At 53.4% G+C, this 27594-nt stretch overlaps 1 protein-coding gene across 2 annotated transcripts in view; it reads left to right on the forward strand.

Annotated features, from left to right (window-relative positions):
- The window catches only part of SFSWAP (splicing factor SWAP), a 67160-nt gene that overhangs the window by 6553 nt on the left and 33013 nt on the right, over positions 1-27594 (forward strand). For both annotated transcript variants that reach the window (XM_074321711.2, XM_074321710.2), the window contains exons 4-11: positions 1411-1496; positions 5443-5668; positions 6565-6677; positions 7527-7662; positions 24204-24429; positions 25323-25454; positions 26012-26105; positions 27021-27189. In XM_074321711.2, coding sequence (XP_074177812.1) covers positions 1411-1496; positions 5443-5668; positions 6565-6677; positions 7527-7662; positions 24204-24429; positions 25323-25454; positions 26012-26105; positions 27021-27189 — 1182 coding nt within the window. The remainder of the gene's footprint in view (positions 1-1410; positions 1497-5442; positions 5669-6564; positions 6678-7526; positions 7663-24203; positions 24430-25322; positions 25455-26011; positions 26106-27020; positions 27190-27594) is intronic.

The following is a 27594-nucleotide window of genomic DNA, read 5'->3' on the forward strand; positions in this document are numbered from 1 at the left end:
GTCGTGGCTGCCTCGATGTCCTGAATCCATTCAAAACGTTTACCTTTCATGGTCATTTTGATTTGGGAAAGAGCCAGAAGTCGCACGGTGCCAGATCCAGTGAATAAGGTGGGTGAGGGCACACCGTGATGTTTTTATTTGACAGAAATTGCTGTACCAGACGCGATGTGTGACAGAGCATTGTCATGATGGAGGATGAAACCGTCAGCCCATTTCTTGGGCTGTTTTCTATGCGTGTCGTTTCTTAAATGCTCTGATAAGCCCTTGTAACATTAGAGTTCACCGTAGTGTTTCTGGGTACAAACTCAGCTGCACGATTCCATCAAGGTCAAAAATCACAGGTAGCATCAGCTTCCCATCGGATGGCACTCGGCCGCAGCAGTCACTGTATTCTCACATCACACCTCGTAGTAGGAATTTATAACCGACCTGCGGCGCCTCAGGTTAGAACGCCCTGTTGTCATGTAGGACACCTGCTTACAACCCCCTTGCCTTCCCAAAGAATGCGGTTTCGTAGGAGACCTTTGAAGTCACTCGTCTTCCAGAGGCTGTTCTGTATGAGGGAACACTTGTTTCCGTGGGTTAGTGTTTGCTCAGTTAATGTCATTTTTTTATTTTTGAAAGAAGAGCCTAGGTAGGTTTGCAATCTTAGCAGTGTTCCTTTTGTGGGGTTTCTGTATTTTTGTCCTTTTCTCTAGATCCTTTTAAATTGGCGACCATTGAGTGACTGAGCTGTATGTAGGTACCTTATAATTCAAAAAGTTATGGTGCGCAATGCCTTGTCTAACACAGAGACAAAGGTTTGTTAAATGAGCCGTTAACGAATAAATGGCAATGGGCACGATACATCTGGTTATTTGTGAAAGGTCGTTTGCCTGGGTGGGGAGGTCTCGCAGTTACGCTCAGGGTAGAACTTGATGGTTCAGTGGTGAAGCCCAGTTCTCAGCATGGAGCTCCCTGCGCCTGTATTCCTGGGGAACTCACACGGCAGCAGTGTGGCAGGGGGCCTTCACCATGGCGGTTACACACACAGGTCAGAGAGGCCGGGAAGGAGAGCTGAGTGTGTGCTGAGCACCTGCTAAGTGTGAGTGCTGCAGCGGCGTTCTCACGTGCGGCTCCCTGAAACCTCCCTGGCTTTGACAGGACGCTGCCACTGCATTGGTACGGACAGGGAAACTGAGTCAGCACCTGCCCAGGGCCCTGGGCCCGTGCGCCTGCCGCTGCGCCAGCCCCACCGCTCGGGGCTTGCTGACACGTGGTGCAATGGAACAGAAAACTGGAAAGTGTCTCCAGATCAGTGATAGAAAAGAGCCCAAGACCCAGCGCAGGCTGGGCCCTGCTCCCCGGTACCGCTGACTGCGGGTGGTGGCCTTGCTCCTTTTCCTGACGTTTCGTTTTCTTTTTATACAGAAAAAAGTGAGACTGAAAATGTAGAGGAAAATGAGGAGCCTTTCATCGCCCCCGTGGGACTGAATGTACCGCCGGACGTGGAGCTGGTATGTGTTTCTGCTTTACGGTCCTATGACCATCACGGTGTATCACCACCTGTGTGGGAGCCCAGGGCTCATCACACCTGCTTCACAGGTATCCGCTGCCTCACAGTCAGCTGAGTTAACGGAGAAAAACCCGCGCCCCTATTTCCTCTAAAGGAAACCTACGTGCTCACCTTCTACCCAGTTCTATCTCCCTCGTGCGGCGGCTCCAGGCTGCTCTTGCGCCCAGGAGGAACCTGGGTGGGACCGCCCTGGGCCTGGGTGCTCTGCAGCTGGCGAGGGCACCGCTGGGGCACCGCTGGGTCTCATGGGCGCGGACGCCCCACTGCTTCAGCTGCATTCTCTTACGTTAAGGTTACAGTGAACGGGCCTCGTTGAGGGCTTTGTCCAGCTTTCCTCACGTTATTTAATGCGAATAGCCCCGTAAGACGGCCACTGGTACCCTGTCCCCCACAGAGGTTGGGGACTGAGGGTCGGGCTCGTGAGGAACAGGCAGGACCTCAGACCCGTGGGTTAACTGTCACGTCATGTCCCCGCGAGTCTCTGCGCTGCATGGGTGTAGGTGGGGTGTTTAAGATGGTTTTGTTGCTTGTCCATAGCGGGAGGGAGGTGCGTGCAGCGTCAGGTCTGTCTGCGCTGTGTCCCTGACTGCATTGCAGCACCCGGGTGCAGGCGTCCTAGGCTCTCACCTGTCATGTGCAGAACGCTGGGCGCTGAGAACCGCTCGCGCAACAGCCTCTCTGTCCCCGCCTCGCTGCCGCCAGCCTGGGTTAGCTCAGCGTGACGGGGTGGAGCTCGCCTGCGTTTTCCCCTCACCCTGCGTCCTAGGTGAGATGAAGGTGGATACAGAAATCACCTTTTTTTTTTTTTTTGTTTTGTTTTTTTGTTTTTTTTTTGTTGTTGTTGTTGTTTTTTTGTTTTGTTTTGTTTTGTTTTTTTTTTTTTTAACTGGGGGGAAGGGGAACAGGACTTTATTGGGCAACAGTGTGTACTTCCAGGACTTTTTTCCAAGTCAAGTTGTTGTCCTTTCAATCTTAGTTGTGGAGGGCGCAGCTCAGCTCCAGGTCCAGTTGTTGTTGCTAGTTGCTGGGGGCACAGCCCACCATCCCTTGCGGGAGTCGAACCGGCAACCCTGTGGTTGAGAGGACGCGCTCCAACCAATTGAGCTGTCTGGGAGGCAGCTCAGCCAAGGTGCCGTGTTCAATTTTAGTTGCAGTGGGCGCTGCCCACCATCCCTTGCGGGACTCGAGGAATTGAATTGGCAACCTTGTGGTTGAGAGCCTGCTGGCCCATGTGGGAATCGAACCGGCAGCCTTCGGAGTTAGGAGCACAGAGCTCCAACCGCCTGAGCCACCAGGCCGGCCCCCAGAAATCACCTTTGAATTCCTGCCTCGGCCCCATCCCTTCCTCCACTTACTTGTACATCCTCTCCTCTCCCTTTTTCCTACAAACATGAGTACAAATTTATTTGGATTTTTCCGAGTGAAATTAGGGCCTATGGTTGCTTCCCCCTGTTTCTACCATTGGTCAGCTGCTATAGTTAAAGCTTGAAATGTTATCTGAAGGTTTGCTCTCCTAAGACTCGTGCTAACATGTTTTCTACGTATTGTTCTGTGTGTATTCCTGGTTATTTCAGAATAAACTGTCCTATATAAGAGACCCATTAAAAACGGGCTGCTCCCTTACCTACGTGTCATGCTGAAAGCTTTTATTTAAGCTTGACTAGATGGAATTTTACTTTATTTTTGCTGTGGAAGAATTTTTAAACTTTTATGTAAATATTGAGTGGAGAGGCATCATAGATTTTGTTGCCTTGTTTTATTCCTAGTTAAATATCTAACGCCTGTACGTTCTCAGCCAAAGTACGTGTCACCAGCTGATTCCTGAGTGGTGTGGGACAGTGGAAATGCCTGCTGCCCGAGGAGGGCAGAGGACGCTCAGTGCGCTCGGACTTGCTGTCTCGGGTGGGGAGCTCCGTGTGCTGTTCCCAGAATGTCTGTGGGAAACGGTTTTGCTTCTGTGGACCTGGGTGCTTGCGGGGTTGCTGGTTGTGGCTCCCCCTCTGGGGTGCACCCAGCATGTCGTGCTTCATGGTCGTGATGGGGGCCGGGTCCTTGTGCAGAGTGCACAGGGTGCTGGGTGTGGAGAGGGTGGAGAAGACACGGGTGTCGCTTTGTTGGTTCCGTGTGGTGACAACGGTGAAATTGCCGCTTGTGTTTAGATGGACGGTGTCCGCCTCGGTGAGCAGAGGTTGCTCTCACCCGCCGGCCATGGCAGGCAGGGCGCTTGGTAAAGAAAGCAGTGTTTCGGGGGTGGGGGAGGTTCTCGGTTTTTAAACTGGGCTTTGGATTAGAGCCTAGAGGTGGCAGGATCGCTGAGGTTTTGTGTGAAATGTAAGTAGTAGTTAGAAGTGACGGCACCCTGGGAGGCTCATGGGGGCACCTCCTGAGACCAGCGGTACCCTTAGCACCCCATCTCACATTCTAGCAGGAGTAAGCGGGATATTCTTAAAAAGCGATTTGTCTGAAACTTACACGATAGACAAAGGGAGCAGAGTGACTTCCAAACCAGGCGTTTTTATCTCACAGCCACCTGCTCCGGCAGCAGATCTCAAAGGAGGTTTATAGAGTGTTTTCCTGCAGTCATGGTTGCTTTGTACAGATATCTGGACGTCTGCAGCCATGCTCTTATATCGTGAGGGGGCTACTTGTAAAAAATTGTAGACCAACGGGTTGGTTTGGTCAGCTGAGTACCCTCTGTGGAGGTGGGGGGAAGTGTTTTCATTAGATAAGGATCATATTCTGAAGCGGTCATTAATAATTGCCACGTGTATAGAAGCACTGTTTCAAAAATTAATCTTCCTGTTCAGCCAGAAGCAGTGAAAATGTGTCAGTAGCCATGCTTCCGTGCGAGGTGGATGGAACCCAGCTACTTTGGAGATCAGGAAATAACTTTGATTACGGGCATATTTCCTCCTGAGGTGTGAAGGGCATTCCTAGTTTAGGAATTGAATTTGAGAGTTAAGTCGTTTGCATTAATGCAGGGTGCTGCCCTGAAACTGCAGTAAGCGGCTTGAATTCTCCACCGCTCACTTTTAATGAGACGATTTCCCACTTTATTGGTGTGCAATTTCCTGGTGTCAGTCCCCTCGTTGAGGATAAAAGTGGTTAGCTTCTTGGCTTCCAGCTTCCGGTCTGACGAGCCCCGTGTGGGTAGGAAGTGCTGAGGGCACGGGGTGAAGAGCGGTGGAGAGGGCGTAGGGAGCTGCGCCCAGGGGCGGGCCGGGCCTGGCCCAGAGGTGGAGTCGCCTGAGGAAGGCACAGGAGTCCCCCAGCTCATGTGGGCACAGCCCCCCGGGTTCTGGCCTGGCCACACCCACGTGGGCTTCAGCGTGGACTCTGTCCGTCAGATGGGGGTGTCGGCCCCTGGAGCCACGAGCCGTGTCTCATGGGCACAGGGAGGAGTACGTGCTGAGGAGTCAGGTGCGGAAGGAAGGATCTCGCGTGAGCACGTGGCTTTCTTTGGATGTTCAAAGGGGCTGTTTTCCGAGCTAACAGAAGGAAGGGGGAGTGATTCTTGGACCCGTGAGAAACCTGTAGGAAAGCGCGTCTTTTTGTGCGACTTCTGAGGACTCACTACCCCCAGCCCCACCATAGGGACCAGGTTAAGGACCCCTGTTAGGTGGAAAGATGTTGATTTGGTACAAAAACAGGATGGCCTTCCGTCAGTCCTGCCTCGCTGGGTGAGTTTTTGCCCCACAGAGTATTAAGAAATTCAGAACTAGACGGAGTGTCTTATAACCAGGACAGTCCAGTCTGCAAACTGGGCCCTTCCAGTTGAAATGTCCCTTTATTTCTTCCAATCGGCAGAAAAGCCAGGGTGGTTTTCTGTGTAAGTCACATGGCCAGTGGCAAGGGGGCAGCCGGTAACGAGCGTGTGTCTGTCCTAGCCGCCCACCGCCAAGATGCACGCCATCATCGAGCGGACGGCCAACTTCGTGTGCAAGCAGGGGGCGCAGTTCGAGATCATGCTGAAGGCCAAGCAGGCCCGCAACTCCCAGTTTGACTTCCTGCGCTTCGACCACTACCTCAACCCCTACTACAAGTTCATCCAGAAGGCCATGAAGGACGGGCGCTACCCGCTGCCGGCTGGGGGCACGGGCGACGAGAAGCAGAGTGCGTGGGCTGGGGGGGCTCGGGGGCTCGGGGGCTGGGGGGCTCGGGGGCTGGGGAAGCCCGTGGGCGCTTCTGCAGGGCCGGCGAGGTCCTGCCGCTGACGCCCGGGGCTGCACCTGCAGCCGCCCCATCGTGTGGCGGCTCTTCTCGCTCCTTGGAGAGAATGGATTGTTAATCAGCACTTTTATGGCCAGATGGAGCCTAACCAAGGACGGGTGCTGTGGGGGCGTAACCCTCAGGGCTGGGGGTTTGCCCTCCGTTTGGCTGTGTGACGTCCCTTAGAAAGCAGCCTGCATCGTGCCCGTCCTGGCAGCCCCGCCCCCGGCTGTGAGGCAGCAGCTGAGGTGACACGTGTCCACAGGGTGACAGCGATGCTTTCACCCATCTCTGCCTTAAGCTGGTGTTCTTATAACAGCATCTAAATTGGGGGTTCTGCCTACAAAGGCCACTTCACTCTGTTTTGAATAATATTCAGAGACATCAGTGTCTGTATGTCTGCCACTGAATTTTCTCTTCAGCTGAAACTTGATTTTCAAAATCTGTTGTATAAATCTTACGGCAGATCTTGTCTCTCTGTGTATTGTAGTTTTTAAAAATATCCGTTACTATTATTTTACATTTCATATACCAGTAAGACTTTTGTCTTTTTTTTTCTTTTAATTGAGATACGTAATAGGTGTGGACTAGTAAATGCTGGAGGGAGGTTGCCAGCTGGCTTCCTGCCGAACCACTCGGGCGGCAGGAGTAGTGGAATATTTCCAGAGGTGTTTTGGGGCAGATAACCAAGACACGACTGCATACAGCTCTGCTCTTGTCTGCTTCTGAGTTTTTATGTAGCTGACTTGTACCTTTCCTCTCACCAACGCCAGAACCTTGAAATGTGCTTTCGCTTTCAGAGTCCGGGGTGAGCTCTGACAATGAGGATGACGAGGACGAAGATGATGGGAATTACCTGCACCCATCGCTCTTTGCTTCCAAGAAGTGTAACCGTCTGGAAGAGCTCATGAAGGTTCTTATCTTGCTGTTGAATCTTACTTCTTGTGCCAACAAAACGTCTGCTAATTTAATTTCAGGAAATGATAAAGGGAGCATTTCTATTGTCTATTAGCTGTGTCTTATTTTTATCATCGTTGAGGTCTGTTTTGCGTTTTTGTTTTTTGCTTCCTTTATTTCTTATGTATCCCATTTTGTAAAATTCACAAGTTATTTTCAGTTTATTACAATTGTACCATTTGGGATATTTAGAGTAAGAAGAATGTCAGTTAAGACTTGGAAGTTGTTCCATTGTGATGAGATTGGATTTTATAGGTTTCCAGAGTATGTGCTGCTAGAAATCGTCTGTTAGCTTCACAGCACCATCATATGGTACCAGAAACATAAATTTTTCTTCTGATTGTCCCGTCCTCCCTGTTGTAAAGGCGTCGCCCAGTGTTATGTGGGCAGTTCACACTCACTCTGCCGTTTGTGATGTGAACGCAGGAGTCCCTGGGACGTTGGCACACGGCGTCCAGTGTGACTGACCCTGTGGGGGCTGCCAGCCCATCGATGGGACTCAAAGAGCTGCTGGTGATTAACAGGCAGACATCGTGTGAGGAAGGGCACAGCTGAGGGTTGTGAGTGAACTTGGACGCTCACGCTGTCGGTAGCAGCCTAGTCCTGCTCACTCCTCCTTCCTTTCCTTAGCGGCTACGAGGAAGGTGGGAGCCGCCCGTGTGCTCGGCTCCTCCGGGACGCACAGCCAGCTAGCCGTGTGTGCACGTGTGCTCCGGGTCCTGCAGCGTGTGCACTGTGTGCTGGGCTGGAGCTGAGCCTTCTTGCCACAGACAGTGGTGTGTGACTGTGCTCTCTCTGTCTGCAGCCTTTGAAGGTGGTGGACCCGGACCACCCCCTGGCCATGCTGGTCCGCAAAGCCCAGGCTGACAGTCCCGCCCCCACCCCACCCGCGGCCGACGGCGCCGCCGTGCAGCCCGCCCAGGCGGAGTACACCGCTGACTGTGAGTACCTGGCTCTGCCGCTCCGGCCGCCCCCGCTGCAGGGCTTCCCCAGCGGGGTTTCCCGAGAGGAGTGGGGGCAGCGGCGCATGAGGCGCTCAGGTCCTCCAGGTCTTTCTGTTCAGCGTCCTTAGCACGCGGCCTCATCCTTCTGCTTGTCACCATCTCCAGCATCGGCTCTGCATTCCAGGAAGAACGAGGAGGAAGGGAAGGGCAGAAAGCAGGTCCTGGGGGACTCAGGCCTCTGCAGGGACCTCCCTAGAAGCCATGCCCGGTGACATCCTTTCACTCTCATGGACCAGGACGGTGCCCCTGGTCTTCCCGTCCCACGGCAGAGGCTGGGAAGTGGGCTTTCAGTCAGACGCATTGCTGCGCTCTACAAAAGCAGGTTCTGATAAGAGCAGGGAGGACGGACACGAGTGGGCGTGCAGTGTTGTCTGCCCCAGCGACCGTGCACATGCCTCACCTCGTGCCAGGTCCCGCTCACGACCCCGACCTTTCCAGTGACTGCAGATTATTCATGGCGGCAGATCTTGAAGCTCTTTCAGGAAATCATTTGGAAATATTTGACCTTGGTCTCGCTGTCAGGTCTTTTTAAAATTATTTCCTTCAGGAGTTAAATACTGAAGGAGAGAAGAACCTTTAGCAAAGCGTCAGCAATCCACTTCATGTGGAAAGCGGGTCCGATGAGCCCATCTGGAAAGCTGGTCGCTTTCAGTGAGAGACTGACAGCAGCCTGAGAGCAGTTCTCGCTCACGTAGCTGCCAGCTGCTCGTTGTTGGGACCAAGCTGGTGTCAAAGGGTAGCCGTGTCCTTCCTCACATCCCTTCGAGCACCGGCCTCAGGAATGTGTCATTTTGATGTGAGAAATTAACATTTTTAGACTTTAAAAATCAGTTACTTGAGTGACCTTGATGCTTGTGTCCTTTAAAAACCTCTTAAAGAACATAGATGGTTTCTTTCGATGATTGAGTTGAGTCAGCTTGCATTTTTTTGTCCGTGTCGGGCACAGAGCTGATGTCGCAGGTGCCGGCTCCTGTCCCTGTCGGAGATGGGCGCTCCCTGAGGCGTCCACAGGCCCCTCCCTGCGGCCTGCGCCCGGTGGGGTTTTGTCCAGCAGCCTGTACACGTGAGTGAGGCTCAGCAGTGACCCGGCCACTCTGCTCCTATCTCCCATCAGTCCTGGCAGAAGTTCACAGGCTCGAACATCTCTCCGGCTTCCTCACTTTCCTGTTGCAAACCCGTCTGAAGTTCCACAAGTTAAAGGCAGTTCCCCTGCCGTTCCCTGACTTCCTTCCGCTGGCTCCCTCGGCTGTTAAACTCAGTTGCACGGGGAAGGAAGCGCAATGCAGGGCGGTGACCTCACCTGGTCATCTGCTCTGCTTATCCCTGGTGTGCACACCGCTAAGCGCCGGGGTCGGGAATGGTGCGGCGTGTCTGCAGACCCGCAGGGCTGGGTAGTGGGACAGAAGCCGATGGTGGGGCAGGCCGAAGTGGCTGCTGCGTGACACCCGCTGTTTCTGCGAGATCCTGTGGTCTGATTGGTGACGGTGGCCTGGGCTGAATAATGGTGTGGTGATCAGAAGTGTGGGCGGGCTCCACGGGGCTCACTGCGGTCCCTCCTGTGCCCCAGGGGCCCCAAAGGCCGGGATGGGCTGTGCGAGAGTCCTGTGTTAGGTATCTGCACACCCTGCAGGCCTTCCCACAGCTGTGACGTCTGGCTCCCGCCTGACCTCTGCTCCCCCTGGGCAGTGGTCCAGCAGGGACACCAGTTAGTGACCACCTCTTCCCTCAGTAAAGCGGTCGTTTTCACAGCTGTCTCCTCCCCAACACATTTGGGAGAACGACAGGGCGTTTGGGGATCGCACCTCCTGTTATGGTTTAGTTTCAGACACATGCCCTGCACTGAGGCCAGCCTCAGTCTAACCGGTCTAGCCCAGTGGACACAGTCTGCGGACAGAACCGTGGTTGATCAGACACGATTAGCAGTGCCAGAGGGCAGGGACTAAGCAAGAATGTCTCAGTTTAGAACTGTCAGCCAAAATTCATATTTTGTAAAACTACGAGGCAGTCCAGCAACACACGGCAAGGAAGGTGCTGCTCAGAGGTGCCCGCCGCGCCCAGCCTCCGCTGTGGAGGTGGGAGGGGTCACGGGTGTAAGGCAGTGGGACGGGGCTTCTGCGTGGTCCCGGCTCAGCAGTGGTCAGCACTGCTCAGGCTGGGGGCGGGGAGTTCCGTAGCGGGACCCTAGGCGGAGGGGAGCGAGTGGGTGGTGTGGGGACGGGGACCTGGGCATGGCCCTTGTGACACTGGGCTGCGAGGAGGGGAAGGGGCAGTGCTTGGAGAATGAGCAGCCCCGGGAGCGCCCCCTCTGAGCAGGGGCCCAGAGGGTCGCCACGACACCACCTGTCCAAGACCCAGGGGTCAGGGTGGGAGGTGGCCTGGACAGTTGGCTGGACTGTCCAGTTTCCAGGAGCAGCCGTGAGCTAGAGGAACGCCCACCGGGCGTAAATGCAAGCACCTGCTCTCAGGCGCGCAAAGGCGTTGGTTTTTATCTGTGGGTAGATGGATGGTCATCTGGAAAATAGCCAGCGAGAGCATGGAAATGTGGGAAAGAGGCACGTGAAGGAGAGGCGTACCCTGCCGACTGTAAGGTGAGGCGTTACGGTAGAAGACCTCCCGGGGCCTAGATAGCTGGCTGTCTAACTGAAATGTGCGATGAGAACAGGTCTCAGAACGCTGCTACTGGCATGAAACATCTTTGAACTTGAAACATGGCAGTGAGCTGTCGGCACGTCCTGCGCTCTGGGGCTGCGGCCTTCCCACGGAGCAGCGCCCTCGGCTCAGCCACGGGGGTGAGGTGAGCACCAGGCGCCCTGAGCGGAGCTCCAGGCCGGCTGTATGGCTGCAAGGCTTTTATGGTCACGTCTCCCTCCTCTAGTTCTGCACGTACTTTTTAAGCAGTTGGCCAGTCTTTCCAAAGCATCCAGTTTCGTTTTCACAGTACAGTAATTCTCTTTTCTCAAATTTCATCTGTTGCCATAAATTTAAGCTAAATGCATAGTTACAGGAAGGTTAACTGGAAAAAATGTTTTAAGAAAAAACTGCTGGTAAGAACAAACAGGCCCAGCTGTCCTCAGGGCCACGCTCTGCCCTGTGTGTGGGTCGGTCAGGGCGCTGGGGGCCCAGCATCAAAACCAGGGACCCAGAGGCAAGAATGAGTGAGACCCCACAGACAGTCCTGTCAGCGTGAGAGCCTAGAAGAGGAAAGGCGCCAACATCTGGGGAAAAGAGTGGTGTCGGCGGAAAGCTGTTTGGGAAACATCTCATTAGAGCCTCGCCTTTCATCCAACAGCAGAATCACTTCCAGGTGTAAGTGCAGATGTGAGAATCCTCAGGAAATGAGGGTACTTCACCAGATAAAGAGTCAGTTATTTTAAGTCAACAGAGATTATGTTCAAGTAATGAAAAAAATAAAATCTTCAAGAAAGCAGAAAAAACTATCTTAACATACAAATAGCTTTTGCAGTCAGATCGGAAGAAACAAAACAAAACAAAAATTGTCCAGTAGAAAAACAGCTTTTACAGTCAAATAGGGGAAAACTAATAGTGCAGTAGGAAAATGAACCACAGAGTGAATAACTCATGAAGGTAAAATGGCCATCCGTTTTTTTTAAGGTCTGCCCTTGCTCCCCACTCAAATGGCATCGTGTGTGCTGATTTAGGACCTAGTGTTCGTCGGAACTGAAATGCACTGTCCCGTTACCCGGACCACGGCGAACGTGGTGGGGACGCGAGACTCAGCAGGAAGGCACATACTCGCAGGCACACAGGACAGTTTGGAATCATAGTCCTTAGGGTCAAGTCGAGGTTTCTGGGCTGTGGGAATGTTATTCCACATGTACAAGTTTTAATTTCTTAACAATTATAGAGATTAAATAGAAGAAATCGAGATGCTACTGCAGCGACATGCCATCTTCTAGCTGTCGCAGCAGCGAAGGAGGAAAGGACGGGCGCTCACAACCGCAGGCAGGAGAGCTCGCTTGTGCGCCCGGGAGAAGGGCGAGCTGGCAGAGAAGGCAGGCCTTGGCCCGGAGTTCTGCGTAGCGTGCACAGGCCTGTCAGGATAGCCACAGTGTGCCCTCTAAGGGACACAACGGGGGCAGCTGGGTGGAGATGCCCTCTGCGTCCTTCAGACGAGCACCCGTGGGATAAGTGTTAGGTTAGGGTGCACTTGCTCACAGGACCATGGGAGCTAGAGTGAGAGCAAGGCGTGTGCTCCAGGAACACGCTGCCCACGGCGCGTCGACACAGGATGCGGGAGAGTAGGGCTAGCAGGAGACTCCCGTGTTCAATTCGCAAGTGAGGAGAGTGCCGTTGAACCGTATTCACCCTCAGAAAAACAGCTTTTGTGTGATGCTTGCTTTGAAACTAAACTAGTATCTGGAGTTAATCCTTTGCAGCTCTGTGATTTTAGTCCGTAGTCTCAGGCCCTTTTGTCACGGGGACAGCTTGAGCCATCCTGAGCAGCATTTCCCCGCAAAGGCTGGCTCCCCTCCTGCTGGGGCCATCACAGGTGGTTGGAATCAGTAAGCTTTCCATCCTTTTATGTTACTAGGAATTTACTGTCACCTTAGGATATACACAGTTGTTCCTTGTTACTTACTTTCTACTGACCAGAGGTTTTCCTAGATTTTGGCAGCCTGGGAAGAAAAGCATCTATTTTTATTTTGAAAGAATTTTTCTAGGAGCTGCTTAAATATAGATACGTAAAGCTAACAATTTCTTTCGTTTGTTAGCCTGACAGTGAACTATTTTCATGCTTTTTATTTTCTGTTATTATTCAGTTGTCTTCTGCTGTTTAGCTATAAATCCTTGCAGAAGAGCCTAATAAAACTAATTATGCAAGAAGTAATAATACTGAAATACTGCCCAATATTATACCATGCTGTTTTTGAAAAACAGAATGACAACTCGCTTTTTAAAAACTGTTTCATTCTAAGAATAGTTTAAATGAAATTAAGCCACATCATGTGGCTAGACTAGCTATGTTCTTGCTTCTATCCATTTTTTAAATGTGGATTGGCTGTTGTTTATGGCATTTTCTATTTTTTTGCAAAACCATGACCTTGAAGTGCTTTATTTACCTTCTAAACCGTTTTTCAAAATGGCCTTATCGTCAGTCAAGAGAAGTAAAAGAAAGTATAACCTAAGACCCCACCATCCCGAAATAGCCTTTCCCCAGAATTTCATTACTTTTAATCATGTACCAACTAGTTGATCTTTTAGTTCTTTACAAAGAAAATTAAGAAAGTTACATCCGCATGTTACATGGTTTTAAAATCCTAATTCCAATTTATTTACATATAAGATGGAGGGTCCGCCAGCTGTCCATTGTCACAGACTTGTACCATTCAGCGATACGGCACATCCTGCAAAAGTCACAGACACACTCAAAATGTGTTTCAAATACAGTAAAAATGTACGCACAATAGAGGTGACTTAGAGTGACAAGGAAGGAGTGTAACTTCCTTGGCTGCAATGCAGAAATTAGGGTCCATGGCTGTAGTCAGGGCACAGAGCAGGGAGAGGCGGGCACAGCCATGCAGGGCAAGCCTGGCCAGGTTTGCACGCTCACTGATGGGTGTGTCTTCCCGCCTGATGGGTGTGTCTGCTCACCCGATGGGTGTGTCTGCTCACTGATGGGTGTGTCTGGGTGTGTTTGCTTGATGATGGGTGTGTCTGCTCGCCCAATGGGTGTGTCTGCTCACCCGATGGGTGTGTCTGCCCGCTCAATGGGTGTGTCTTCCCACCTGATGGGTGTGTCTGCTCACCTGATCTGTGTGCCTGCATGCCAGGACTAATTGCGCAGTCGTGCTACAAGAGCTGAACCAAGTGTAAAGGAAGTGCCGTGGCTTCCTGCTGCTCACCTGTGGGTTGGGTCGTACTTCGTGTGGGACGCAGCAACAGCAAGGAGCTCCAGAAGTAAACCGCCATTTGGGTAAATGAAACAAAAGGCTTCACTACTCGCAGAGCTTAGTTGTGCCTCCTGGACTAGAAGCATTTTGTAGACAAAGTTATGTTTCACAAAATTGAAAGGTCATTCAGGTGAAGGGAGAAGACCTTTTCCACACACACTTAAAATCTGAAACTTTGAAATGGCCCTTCCAGCTGTACCACGGTGTGTTGCCGTCACGAGGCCTCTGGGTCCTTCAGCAGCAATGCCTACCTCGGGGGCCCGGGGCTCCTGGGGGTTGGTGCGCTTGCTGGCCTGTTGTTTCCATGGGACTGCACGAGAAGCCCCCCCTCCATCCTGCAGCTCAGTCCCAATGCCTGTGTCTTGCTCCAGCAGCTTCAAGCTGCGTGTACGTGAGTCGGTGTCGGGGCCTCTGCCTGGGTCTGCCCGAGAGTCTCCTCTCCGCCTGTGGAGCAGATCCCGGGACAGGCCTATGGCACCTTCCCTGTTCTTCCACTCCTACCGTTGTGACACGGCTTCGTGCTAAGTAGACAGGTGTGCAGGAGCCTCTTCATTTTGTCACCTCTGAGGTAGCCCCACATGCCACCACGCCTGTCACCATGTCACCCGTCAGGTCTGGTGCATGGGCACTTGGATGTCACTGGCACAGCTGGATCCAGGCGGCCTTCACCCTGTTTGCTCATCTTAAAGTGTTGAGAGTGTTTTCACAGGACGCCGTTGCTGGGGAGACGGTGGACACCGTGCAGGGATGAGAGTTTTCACCTCCAAATGGATCTCGACACCTGAGTGCGTTTACCTGCTCAGAGGGAGGACGAGGCCTTTTTTCTCCCTGAAGCTCCGACACACTCCAAGTGTGAAGGCTTTTATTAATTTCACACCTCCAGGCCCAGTTTGCCTGTCTGCACTGGAAGTGTCGGCTCCTCCTTCATTCCCAGCCAAACCACTGGGAGGAAACGGGCCACACGGCTCCCTGTCCTCCCAAGAATGACCGACAGGCCGCGTGGCTCTGAGCTGGCTGTGCACGCTCACACATTTGGCCGTGTCAGCGACTCCAGCGCAACGTCAGCACATCTGACCCCCATCCTGTCACCCACCCTGTGAGCCTGCTGCTTCCCCTCTCCGGCGTCTTCATTTTGCTCTCTTGTTCAGCAAGGCAGACCCCTTCCCAGTGTAAATCTCAAGAAAGCTTGCATACACTTGAAGTTCGAACTTCTTACAGTTTGGATTCTGTAGCATTAAAGGGACATTGCGAGCTTCAGTGCCTAAATTCCTTTCAGACAGTCTTGGTTCTTCCTGAAAAGCCACCTCCCACAGCATGAGTTTGTCCACTTCAGTCTCCCTGGAAGTAGAGCAGCGGCCGTCCCCCTTCCCAGTATAGTGTCTACTGGTGGTCCAGCTGGAGGCCTGCAAAGCATTTCACTAGGCGCTGAGTCACCAAGCGTCAGCCTGGTGCCTGAGTCAATGTGGTGCCTGTGAAGTCTGCCTTTTGTTTTGGTTCACCGACCATCAGCATCTTCACAAGGGTGGTTACATCAAGCTCTTTCGTCGGAGTTGCTTTTTATGGAGTGTTGTTTTCCTACACAAACGCATCCTGTGCTCGGCGGTAGACTGCGGTTGTCAGTGGTGCTGGTCACACACACCGTTTCAGAATCTGGGTTGAACTGGAGCTACTCTTTTGTGCCGAGGAAGACTGTTCCGGAAGGTGATTGGGCCGAGCTCGTGGAAACCCACCTCTGTTGTCTCCTGGAGGAAGGTTGTTCTTAACGAAGCCACCGCCGCCGATCTTCACAGATTTGTTTCCTTCGGCTGAGGACGCTGGGCATGGAGGTTTCTGGACTGCGTTCAGTTTCTTCACCAGGTCGAAGGTCTGGGTGAAATGACAAGCTGCTCTGCAAGCCGACCTCCCTTTTGTGTCCATCCAGCGGCGACACGCTCACCGTCCGCAGTAACGATGTCACCATTGCCTGACGTGCTGCCTGCTGCTCCGCTTGGGTCCACGTAAACCCCCATCGGGATCTTGGCAGAGGTGGCTGTTGCATCACCTCCAGAAAGAGCCATTTTCAACATGAGGCGAGCATCATTGACACAGTGGAGAAAACTGAGGTCATGGTGGTAAATAAAGAGGAAAAGTGAGAAGCTCGCATCTCTAGAATGTAGATAATCTTTACACGAAGATAGGGCTGTGTAGATAGAAATACTTGTCTTAAAGTGGAAATAAGTTTTCTAATTTTACTTGAATTTAACAGAAGAACCTATATTCAAAAATCAAAGTGAAGTAATTGCTGAGCCACAGATAACAGTTTCTTCCGTAACAAGAATTCAGTCTAAAGATTAGGAGAAGATTAAAGAGGTTGGAATTGTAGGGTTTTTTTAAGCCGTGTTTTTGTCTGAGATGTTAGAAATGACGTGACACGGGAGGAAAGGCAGGCTTCCAGACCCCTGCTTCGCCCCCCTTCCCTCCTGTCTTGTGTGGTGTCATGTCGGCTTCCCATCTGCAGTGACAATCGTGTCGTGTCGCTGCGAGTCTCAGTGCTGTGGTCCAGTGGGTCTGTTTCCCCACCACAGCCCCCTATTCAAGTTCTTACCTGCTTCGTCTCTTGGGGTTTGAATGTCATAAACAAGTTTTTACAAGAGTTCTGTTTCACGAATTCTTGCACACTTGGAAAAGGCGTAAACGGTAAAAGCTGTCTGGGTGTAAAGTTCTTAGGTAGCGTTTTCGTTCCCTGTGATCACAGAGCAGCCTGGGCTGGCTGACATCAGCCACTGACGTTGTGTGGCTCTGTTGGTGGCTGGTTTTCAGTCGTTGCTCCTGGGTGCTGTCCTGTGTGACCTCTCGTGCTTGAAAATGTCCGTCTGTTGTCTTTTGACACAAACAATTTGGTGGAGAGTAATACACTGAGTCACACTCACCCAGGACTGAGGGGCCTTGCTGAGTGTCTTCTGGACGGACTGTTCTGTGAAAGGCAGGACAGTGTAACCCCCACTGAGGCGGCTGCTTGCCTGACTGGACGCCTGAGGACATCTTCCTGCACCTTTACATTTAGTAATGTAATCAGCTGGCATGCTCCCGTTTTCCTGGGACAGACTACACACCTCTGCTGGGGCGGGAAGAAAGCTGCACGCCCGTCCTCAACAAGGCAGAGGGGAGCACCAACGGCTGAATTTATGGGGACCAAAGATTGAATTTCATAGAATGTTACGTCGTGAGATGTCGTTCTGTGTCGTTGCCAAGCGTGTAAAAATGTGAGAACTGTCTGAGCTCTGCCAGGCTGCACAGACGCTTGCGAGACCACTCAGTGCCCGGGGGATGGGGGGGATGGGGGGCAGGACCCACCACCCAGCGCAGTCACCACCTGGGGGGGCAGGACCCACCACCCAGTGCAGTCACCGCCCAGCCCAGTCTCCACGGGGGGGGGGGGGGGCAGGACCCACCACCCAGCGCAGTCAACACCCAGCCCAGTCTCCACGGGGGGGGGGTGGGGGGGGGCAGGACCCACCACCCAGCGCAGTCACCACCTGGCGGGGGCAGGACCCACCACCTCACTGCTAGTTTATCTCCTCTTTGAGCTCAATTGAACTCCTGTCCCACCTGACTGCCTGTGGCTCAGGACACTCAGTGGCCACCTGGGCTGTTTCCATCCTGACCGAGGCCTGGGCCGTAAGTTGCGATGTGCCTTTCTGGTCAGTCTGTCTGTCTTGCTGGCTGGGCCTGCATTTGCCCTGCCATCCCCATGTCCCCGCCCATGCTGGCAGCTCTGTGCTGCCTGGTTGTCCCCACACTGTGCGTCTGCTCTGAGGCCCTTGTCTTCCCTCCCAGGTTCCAGTGACCTGCGCTTGCCTCTGCTTCTCTGGATGTGCGCTGCAGGTCACAGGCTTAGGCCCTTCCTTGTTCACCCAGAGCGCTCTAGAAACTTCTTATGGAACAGGCCTCCAGAACCTCAGTCCAGGATTAGAAACACAGAACTGTCCTTGGAGGTCACTGGTGACTTTACGTAGAGGTTACAGGCAGGCTTTTCTAGAAGTTCATTCACTAAAAAGAGAGACAGATCCCTTTTAAACACTGGGCTGCAACCGCCAAGCAGTACATTCCTGTCCAAGACTGCTCACTGATGGCTGCACAGACTGCTGTCCTGTGTCACTGCAGGGCCGGCAGCTCATCGGATTCCAGGGCTCTGACAGCCAAGCAAGCCTCTGTTGGTGTGGGGACTTCCTGTGACACTGAGTTGTCGGGAGGGCACAGGAAGTCGATCAAATGAGCAGGGCAGTGGGTCCCCATTGTCCACGGCGGCGGGTGGTCTCAAAGCTTCTCTCTGTTGGAGCACATTGAGACCACATGTGATGGGCCAGACGGTCAGTGCATCTGAGGATTTGGGCGGGATGCAAAGAGCAATAGTATTCTTTTACTTAAAGACTGCGGGTTAGCATTTTAAGGAGTTCTGGGTTCGTTTCACTGTGGTTCTTTCCTTGCACTTCAAGGCTGCATATGATTAGAGCTAAGAGATGACTGGCCCGCCTGCAGCCTGCAGCCAACACAGCGAGACGGATCTTGCAGGAATTCTTGAAAATTATCTGGGGCCAGGAGGTGAAGCCAGTCTTGAGAATGGAGACGAGGTGACAGTTGGATGGATAAGAGAACCTCAGTGAAGGGAGAGGGTTTTCAGCCTGTCTTCTCCGATGCTACTTCTGAGGGACCTTGAAGGCTTTAATGGGTCCCTCGGGGTCCCTCGAAGGCCCTGGGTCCCTCGGGCACTTGTTCACCCTCAGAAATGCGGGATTCAGTAGTAACAGTGTTTGTTACAGAATTGCGCTGTCGGTGTTTAAATAGACATATCATTGTGACCTCTCCTGTGTGAAGAAAGCACAGCTTCAACTGTGGTAGAAAAAAGTCTCTAATCACTAGGCGGCCCACTTTGCCTGGGGGCCCTGGAAGGGTAACCGCGAGGTGGGGGCCAGGAGTGAACACCCTTAGTGTGGTTAGTCCAGCTGCAGAGGTGGTGGTGCAGAGCCTCACATTCAACGGGGGGGTCACCATGAAAGGTATTTGCTCTGACATTGGGCTCCCAGCCAAGTCAGTACAGGGTCGTGGTGTGGCACCGGGGACACCTCCTGGCAGGGGCCCGGCTGGTCCCAACGCTGTCGGCTCTCAGTTCTCCAAGAGTCCGGCTTGACTGTGAAGTCGAGTCCACGGACACGCTGTGGTTTGGGGAACTTTCTGCAGTTCTGGGCAGGCGCTGCACAGGAGGATGTCGGGGGGCTGCCAGGAACCTGAGGGGGAGCCTGCACCCCACGTGTGTTAGGGCTGGTGCGTCCCAGCCTCTCAGTAGAATCCACTTAGGCCTGAGAAATCCGGGGACACAGGGACAAAGGATGACGGCCTCTTACAACTACTCCATCCTTTTGGAAGTACTTAGGGCATTATCAGCCGCCCGGGCCCTGCCCCCCGGTCCGCCCTGCCCCCCCCCCATCTTTCCTCTGATGCACCCTCTTGCTTTATGGACGCTTTCAGTGTGTGAGCTTCCGGCCTGCTCTGCTCTGCTGGACACCTGCTGGGCAGAAGCTGCAGGGGGCGGGTTTGTCTGTCGCTGGCTCTGCTGGATCCCCAGCCCAAGGGCCCCTGACACACGTGCGTGTTCAGTAAACACTGGCCGGGTGGACAGACGAACCATCAAGGAGTACGTTGAAAAGGAGCATGAATAATGTTTGTCTCAACTCTGCCCTGAGCCAAATACGATAAATAGGGTAGTCATCCTCGTTCCATTATAATGAGGACACTTTAAAATGTTATTTTGATCAAAGTAATACACAGATGTTACTTTAAGTGTTTATTTTTAACTGTCTTGTCTTTGAGTTTTTGATGATTACCTTCATCCCTCTAAATACCATTGTTTCTGGAGTTATCAACTTCACATTCACTCTGACGTCTTCCTGTTACGACAAATGACAATTCAGCTTATTTACCCACGTTACATGTTTAGTTCGTTTTGGTTACTTTGTAACCTTACCTAATACACTTAAGCCTCTATTTTGTAATCAAAAGTCAAGAGGAAATAAACAACACAAATAGCTAATTCATCAAGCTGTGCCGGTCCTTTGTAGTCTGGACGCGTGGACAGGTGGACAAACTACAACCTGTGTGACAGTGCCTGTGTGACAGTGCCAGCTGTCAGGCCCCCAGGCAGTCACAGGAGAGCGTGGCCCGTGTGGGCCCCTGTAACGCTGCCGTCTCTAAGCCAGCCTGGGTTTGGGCGGCCTCGTGTTTACTCCTGTGGGGACGGCAGGCGGCTTCTCCGCTTGTCACTGGTGACGCTCAGGCTGTGTGTGGTGGCCGCAGCTGTATGTCTTGAGCTGCCTGCCCCCCCGTGGAGTGGCTGTGTTTCCCCGTGACTTCTTTTCATCGCCTCCCTGTGGGTGGGTGGGTGGGTGGGTTGGTTGGCTGGCTGGCTGGTTGGCTGGTTGGCTGGTTGGTTTGTTTGCTCCTGTATTTTTCTGGTGCACGTCCTCCAGTAGCTTGCCGAGAAAAGGGTACCCAGGAAGACAGTTTTTTTTAATTCTTGGGTGTCTGAAAATGCCCTAATTATGCTGTCCCGTTTGGTAGGTAGTTTGGAGGGTCTAGCATGGTGGGTTGGAAGGTTCTGAGCTGCTGACCCCAGTAGCCTTTGCTGCTGCCGTGAAGCCTCAGGCCATTTCGGTGCTCATTCCCTCACCTGTGATTCGTACTTTCATCGGCATCATGGCCGTGCCATGCCGGGGGCTCCTGTGAACAAAATCCCATCCATCCGACACAGTGAGCAAATGGAGTCCTGGCTCAGTGCAGGGAGTAGGGTGGCCGTGGGAGAGCAGCCAAGCGCAGAGCGGGTTCAAAGCCCCGGACTCGGAGAAGTGCCCGGGGTAGACAGGTGGGGCGCGGCAGCTGGGGCCCTGAGAGCCTCTCAGCTGCACCCACATCGTGGCGCTGGGCAGACAGTGTGGTCTGAACATTCTTGCAAGAATGAAGTCTGTCGGGGTTTTTCAGGAGGCACTCCTTTTTCTCCATAGACTCAGTGAGTCTGTTTTCATGAAGACACACACGTGGTGTGTCTCTTCCCTGAAGTCCTCACGCAGAGGCTGTGCACCAGCCCTGAGCCCCAGGAACCTTTTCAGTGGGAAGATTCGCTTCTCGGAGCTACATTTATAGGAGATTGAGATCAGTAAATTGGCTCTGGTTTTTGCGAGACGCCAGTGGAGAGGAAGCTCTGGAAGATAATGAGACAGATTTACCTGCCCGGGTGGGGGAGCGCTGCATCTCTCAGCGCACGCGGTGTCGCACTATCGGGTGCTGGAGAATGTGCCCGAGGCTTTTAAGCAGCTGGATTTTTCCATGCGACTCACCTGCCCTTAGAAAACGTGGTGCCTGTTGAAATTCCTCACCTGGGCTTCTTCGGAGTAGGTGTTCGTGGTGCTCCTGACGTTTGTTTATTCGTAAATCACATCAGCATTTAACTTTCTGTAAAACCGCCCCCGCCCCACCCCCAGCAAATGCAGTTTCAAGTCCTAAACGACAGACCCAGCAAGGTGTGCTGAGTGGTGGCGGCCGGTGCTAAGGGACCAGCGAGCCCTTTGGAGCTCAGGGGGCTGTGGCTTCAGAGCACCCCGACCTGCGTGTCCTTTCCGTGGTCTGGTCCAGGCTTAGCATTCGTGAGAATTTCTGAGTTGGGGGTTGAATACAAAAAACACATGCGCTCTAGTTGGTGGTCATTTTGAAGGGTTTTCAGTTCAAGGATTTCAAGAGCTTGTGCCCCGGTGGTGGCGGGCGTGCGTGTCGTCAGAGAGCCTCTGTGACAGGGAGGTGTTGGCGTGCAGGCCCCTTGTGCATGCGGACATCTCAGCTCAGCGTGGGCCCTGCTGTCATCCGGCCCCACTCAGGAATGCACGTCAGGTGTCCGCTGTGTGCCCGGACAGTGCTGAGACCTTGATCTCGGGGCGTCGGCACCCCGGCCTGAGGTTGGGTGGGGGCTCGTGAGCTGGCCTGGGGGTGGGGCAGCACCGGAGGGAAAACCTGAAAGGGGCTGCACGGCAGGCAGAAAACAGTCCATGGAGGTGCCGTGGTCAGAAGTGGGGGTGCGCCGCCCGCCGTGGCAGGATGGGGACAGGTCTCAGGCTGCACTTCCCTTGTCTCTGTCACAGCCTCCCCAGCTTCAGTGTGTGAGGAAAGCACAGAAATGATATTCTCCCTGAAATCTTTTCATCCCTGGCATCCGTGAAATGAGAACCTGGGAGAAACGAAAGGATTCTAAAGCCCCCGCAGCAGTGGGTTCCAGGGTCTCGAGTGCCAGCACCTGAGGCCCATCCTCACGTCACCAGCCTGTGTGCGGGGTCTCACTGCTGCCGGCTCCTTCTGACACGTACATGGCGAGTTCCTGTTTGCCCTGTAAAGTGTAATTACAATCGTGTTGGAAGGGAGTCAGTCAGTGTGCAGGTGAGAAGTGAGAGACGGGCTCCAGGAGTCGTGTTCCCACCGCTGCTTTGCTGCACGGTTCCCTGGGCTGAGTCCCGGTGTCCCCAGGGCTCCAGCGTGGGCTGAGCTGTGGCTCGGGGCTCTCAGGTTTGGGCTTTGGGTTTCTTTTTACACCTGGACACAGCCTTTTCTTTCTGTGAGTTCAGCTGTGGGTATAAGTTTTTCATCGTCTCGTAGCCGCATTTTAAGGTTTGCAGTGGGCGAGCCGCTGAGGTACATTCATCTGCCGTGTTGCCAGCACTATGACTTTTACCAGTTTTAACTTAACGGGATGGGCCACTGAGGACAGTCATTTAGGCCAGTGGTCAGTGTGCGTGTTAGGACTTTGAAGGGAGTGGTACTCAGTTTTGGAAACAGTTCACTTGTGTTACGTAAAGATTACATTGAGTTGCAATTGTGTGATATACCCGATAGTTGGAACTTCATTGTAACCTGTTTTGTTTTTATGAATTCACACGTCTTATTGGTTGTGGCTATTTAAAATGTATTTTGGCTTTTCCTAGACAAGAGGTTGGCTGTCCAGGACAGGACACGGTGCCTGGCCTTCGTTGAAATGTGACGCTTTGGACCGGGCAGCAGCCATCTTGCTGCCCAGACACGGGTCCCCTGGGATGATCTCCGTGGGCGGTGGGATTACCCTGCTCTCACTGGTGCCTTGTCGTTTCCTCCTCAGTGGTGGCTCTGCCCCGCAGGTGAAAGGAAGGACCTCAGTAGCTTGGTGACCCGAAGGGGGGGGGGGGTGACAGTTTCGTTTTTTCAGGGATAGCATGTGTTTACATCCGAAGGCCGCGTTTGGTTAGGAGAAGATGGTATTTGAGCTGTCCTGTCAGTCTGTCCATCAGCAGATCTGTGGTGACGGTGTGAGCGCCCTGCTCCCACCCACATCAGACAGCTCATCTCCCCTTCCCCCGCTTCCTTCAAACATATTTGAGTGTTTCTGTGGTGAAAGTCATGTGGACAGGATATTGGGGCCACGTTTCTTAGTCTGAAAGTGTGGAATACTGTCCGTGTGTAACAGTGGTCAGTGTGCACCATCAGCTAGAAAAGAACAGCTTGGGGGCCCGTCCACAGGTGGTCAGTGAGCACCAGGTCGCCAGCAGCTGTGGAGCCAGCAGCACGCAGGCTCTGCAGGCCTCCGACTTGGGGGGGGGTCTGTGGGGGGCTGCAATCCGACTGTTCTGAGAATTTCAGGTTGTCAGACGCTGAGACATTTCCTGGGGAGCACACATTGCTGGTGACGCTTTCACTGTTTGCAAGTGTTTTTGTTCTAAAGTGAATTAACTGAAAATCAAAATTCCTTAATCAGAAAAATCTTTTCCGCATCCTCTAATGAAGAGGAAATTAAATTTCTGTAATCAGAACCAGTCGTGTATCTACAACAGGATTAGAAGTTAAAATTCTTAATCAGATCACTGAATTTTCTTTGATTTTACTGGAGTTTTAGTATCTGCCCCGGAACCCTACTCCCCCGGAAAAAAAGGTGATTAAGCCTACAGGAGTTTCCATTGTTAAGACAACGGGCTGCTTGCACACGTGCCCAAAATGCATAGGAAGCTATTGTCCGTCCCTGTTTATAGCAGCGGAGCCTGCAGTGGCCTCGGTGACCATCAGGACCTCCCGAAGAAGTTACAGCACGTCCTGGAGGGCTGCGACCACAGAGCCGCACAGTGTCAGCCCTGGGCGGGGGCCGCGTGAGGAAGTGCGGTGCCCAGAGGATGGGGTCGGTGTCAGTGCGGCAGCCGCAAGGGCTCGGTCACGTCACTTCGGCAGCGTATCCGTCTTGGCAGGCCACAGACTCTGAAGTCAGGAAGCCCACAACTTGTCTAGGAAGGCTCACGTCCGGCTGCTTCGTCCCCGCCATCCCCTTTCCCTCGTCCCTACATGTGTGTCTTGATTGCCTGCCTGGTTCTTCCAGACGCGCGTTCCGCGGGCAGCCTTTCTTGTATCAGGAAATACAGAAAACGATGTGGAAAGTGGGCAGAAGACACGCTGTATTTACCAGCTGTCCCTTTCTTACCACCTCGTGGGCCCACCCTTCCCGCCTTCACTCCCCAAATGTGTGTGTTTCCACAGCGACAGTGGCCGCCGTGTACTACAGCTACTACGTGCTGCCTGATGGCACCTACTGCCTGGCGCCGCCCCCGCCAGGGGCCGACGTAGCTGCGTACTACAGCAGCCTGCCCGCCGGGGTGGCCGTGCCCAGCACCACCGCCCCTCCGCCTCCCGGGACCACGCCCCCCCCACCCCCAACCACCGCGGACACGAGCAGTGGGGTGACCTCCACCACCATCACCACAAGGTGCGTCCCACACCCACCCCCGCAGCTCGCGTTTGTGTTCTTGGGTGGGGGGTCCTTTTCATCTGGGTTACCAGAGGGTCTCTGTTACCTGAGCATCTATTATCCAAAGCCCGACGTTCCAGAGTCCACAGGGCAGCGGAAATTGTCAGGGCCGACACTGGGGCAGTGCGGGCCGAGCTCGGAGAAGGTGGATCCCAGGTGCGCCCCACGCGCCCGTGGCCCCACACCTGTCCTCGCCCGGTTGGGCAGGACGAGGTGACGCCAGTGGGGAGGAAGGGAAGCTGCGGGTCCGTGCTGTCAGTGGAAGAGACCAGTGTAGCTGTTGTCAGGTGGGGGTCCGGCCAGCACACCGCTGCCCAATGAGTAATGACTGCGGGCAGCTGCCGGACCCCCGCACCTGTCACCCGCGGCACGCAGAGCTTTCCGTGTTCGTGGGCCAAGCGCGTCCACCTGTCCCGGGCTCTCTAGGGGGCACTGGAATGTCTCTGGTTGAAAAGAGCCTCTCCGCAAACTTGACGAAACACTTGAATATTTCTACGAAATGACCCACTTTCTGATCCTGCTAATTGAGAAAGTCAGACATGAAATGCAGCCAGTTTGTTTTAGTGTAACAAAAGCCAACGTGTGATATATTCCTGGCTGTGTCTGAAAATTGGCTTATAATGGAGGAAAGTGTTAGGAGAAAAAAATTCACCTGTTTTTGTGACTTTAGTCTCCTTTAGCCTCCTTTCCACCGTTGGCAGTGACATTTCCATCCCCATTGTGAAGGGATCCACTTGACTGTGCTGTTTGACAAGTCACCTCTTGAGCAGCTCCTCCCTTTGTGTGTTTGGGACGGACGCCAGTGTCCCCGAGGTGGTTTACCTGTGACGTGATTGTCATCTTGTCTGCAGTGCCCTTGCTCCCGTGGCTGCCATCATCCCCCCGCCCCCCGACATTCAGCCCGTGATCGACAAGCTGGCCGAGTATGTGGCCAGGAACGGCCTTAAGTTTGAGAGCAGCGTCCGTGCCAAGAACGATCCCAGGTGAGCCGGCGGCTGTGCGTGGTGCGGGCAGAGGGCGGGGGGGTTCCTGTCGCTCACTGGTTCTAATGTTTTTAATCTTTTGCTTATGTGTTTAGATAAATACATCTTCTGATTCCCCTGTTAAACTACTAGAGGTGGGGGGTGTTTTCTTATTGTGTTAGCTGTTTTTAGTTTGCTTTGTTTTTTAAATAATAAATGTTGACACTCCCTAAAATAAGAGGCTGCAATTCATCCTTTTCGGGAATGTGCTGTGGGAATTCAGACACGCATCTAGGGGGGATTTTGTTGTTTGTTTTGTGCCTCGGGCAGTAAAACAGAACGTGGGCTGCATTGCAGTGTGGTCTGTGTGACAGGGACATGGGCTGTGACCTCTGTGCCTCAGTCTCCCTCGTCTGTAAAGTGGGTGGGGTTCATTGCAGCTGGTGGAGTTGCTCACTCAGTCACTGCAGAGCGTTTAGAACGGCACCAGCGCGGTGGGCGCACAAGCAGCAGTGGTCGCGTGGTGGCACCCTGGCAGCGTGTGTGTCTGCTGATGGCCCGTCCCCTTTCTGTCACAGATTTGAGTTCCTGCAGCCCTGGCACCAGTATAATGCCTACTACGAGTTTAAGAAGCAGTTCTTCCTCCAGAAGGAAGGGGGCGACAGCGCACAGGTACGGCCGCGGCTCCTCTGGCCGGCTCATGACACACACAGCAGTGCCTGTTCTCGGCTGTGGGGGCTGTGGGTTTGGCCCTGATGGCAGGCCTAATGCACACGGTGTGCTGTCCAACTTTTCCACCTCAGAGTGGAATGAAACCTGTCGATCTGTTGAAATTTCACCCATGTTCGTAGTTCGTTGATGACCCTCAGTCCGGCGTGTTTTAGAAAAAATCCGGTTTCTTGAACCAGTCGATGTCTTGGTCGGCTCTTTCAGCTGCTTCTCGTGGAAGCTGTGTGCTGCACTGTTGTACTAACAACACATACGTGTGTGTGAAGTGTGACCGTGCTCGCTCACGGCTGACGTGGGCAGTGTCCACGGAGGGCGCTCGCTGCCTGCTTCCCGCACATGTCCCCTCCCGGGGCTCTTGTGCGCCCCAGGAGCGTTGCTTCTTGTCTTTGGCATCCTTCCTCCTGCCTCCGCCCTCCTCTTCTCAGATGTGTGGACACCCTGACCCATTTTAAACCTGTTTTGGTAAAGAGAGAGCAGGTAGAGAGAGGCCTTGTTTGTCAGCGGGTTCCTTCACACTCTTATCTCTGATTGCTCAAACTGAAGAAAACTGACTGGTCTGTAGGCGATGTCACAGTGTGGTGTCCTGAAAGTATTCTGTCATCGGTCTCCAAAGAGAAGGGAGTGAGCGTGGGTCCCCAAGACAGTGCCGGGCTGGAAGGAGCTTGATGGCCGTCCAGAGGGCAGGCGCCTCTGCATCAGAAAACAGCAGGTTGGAATTTGGAAGGATGGTGCTTGGCGTTACTTCGGCAGGAACGTAGAAATGCCTTTGTCCAGGGAAATGTCTGTATAGGCTTCATGTTTGACAAACCCTACGTGTTTCCTTACGGAGCAGTTTACAGCCAGCTTTAATCTCCGTAGGCTGTGTCAGCACCAGAAGAGGCCCCTGCAGAAGCTGTTCCTGAGAAGCCGAGTGACGTAGGGGGTGCAGTGTCTGAGGACACGGCTGACGCGGGGGGAAGAGGCGGCTCAGGGCCGAAGAAGGAGGTGTCGTCCAGTAAAGCCGTCCTGGATGGGAAGCTCGTGAAAGGTACGTTGCGACCCCCGCCTTCCAGATGCTGCTCCGCGGTGGGAAGAGCTGGGTCACCTGAGGGGTGGGCACGGGCGCGGGGACAAGGGAGCCCTGCGTCTGGCACGCTGCTCGGTAGACCTGCACGTTTGCTCGTACTGTCCTGGCTCGGACTTGGTCACCGGGTGTCCACTCGTCTTAGCTGTGCCTTTGTTGGGCAGCCTGTTCACGCAGCTTGGTGGGGATGCGTAGAATACTTCAGGAACATTCCGGACCCTCAGACTTCTGAAACTCGCCGTGCAGACGGTGGTGCCACTGTCATCAGTTTTCTTTATTTGTTAGCGAGTCCCTTGCGGCTCTGGACCAGACGGAACTCCCCTCGCCCGTCTGGTTACCTTGTGTTCTTGGAAGGGTGTGGGTCGGCCT

The sequence above is a fragment of the Rhinolophus sinicus genome, chromosome 9 (genome assembly GCF_057876585.1).
Source record: "Rhinolophus sinicus isolate RSI-liver-muscle chromosome 9, RSI-T2T, whole genome shotgun sequence".
In the NCBI taxonomy this organism is placed as follows: domain Eukaryota; kingdom Metazoa; phylum Chordata; class Mammalia; order Chiroptera; family Rhinolophidae; genus Rhinolophus; species Rhinolophus sinicus.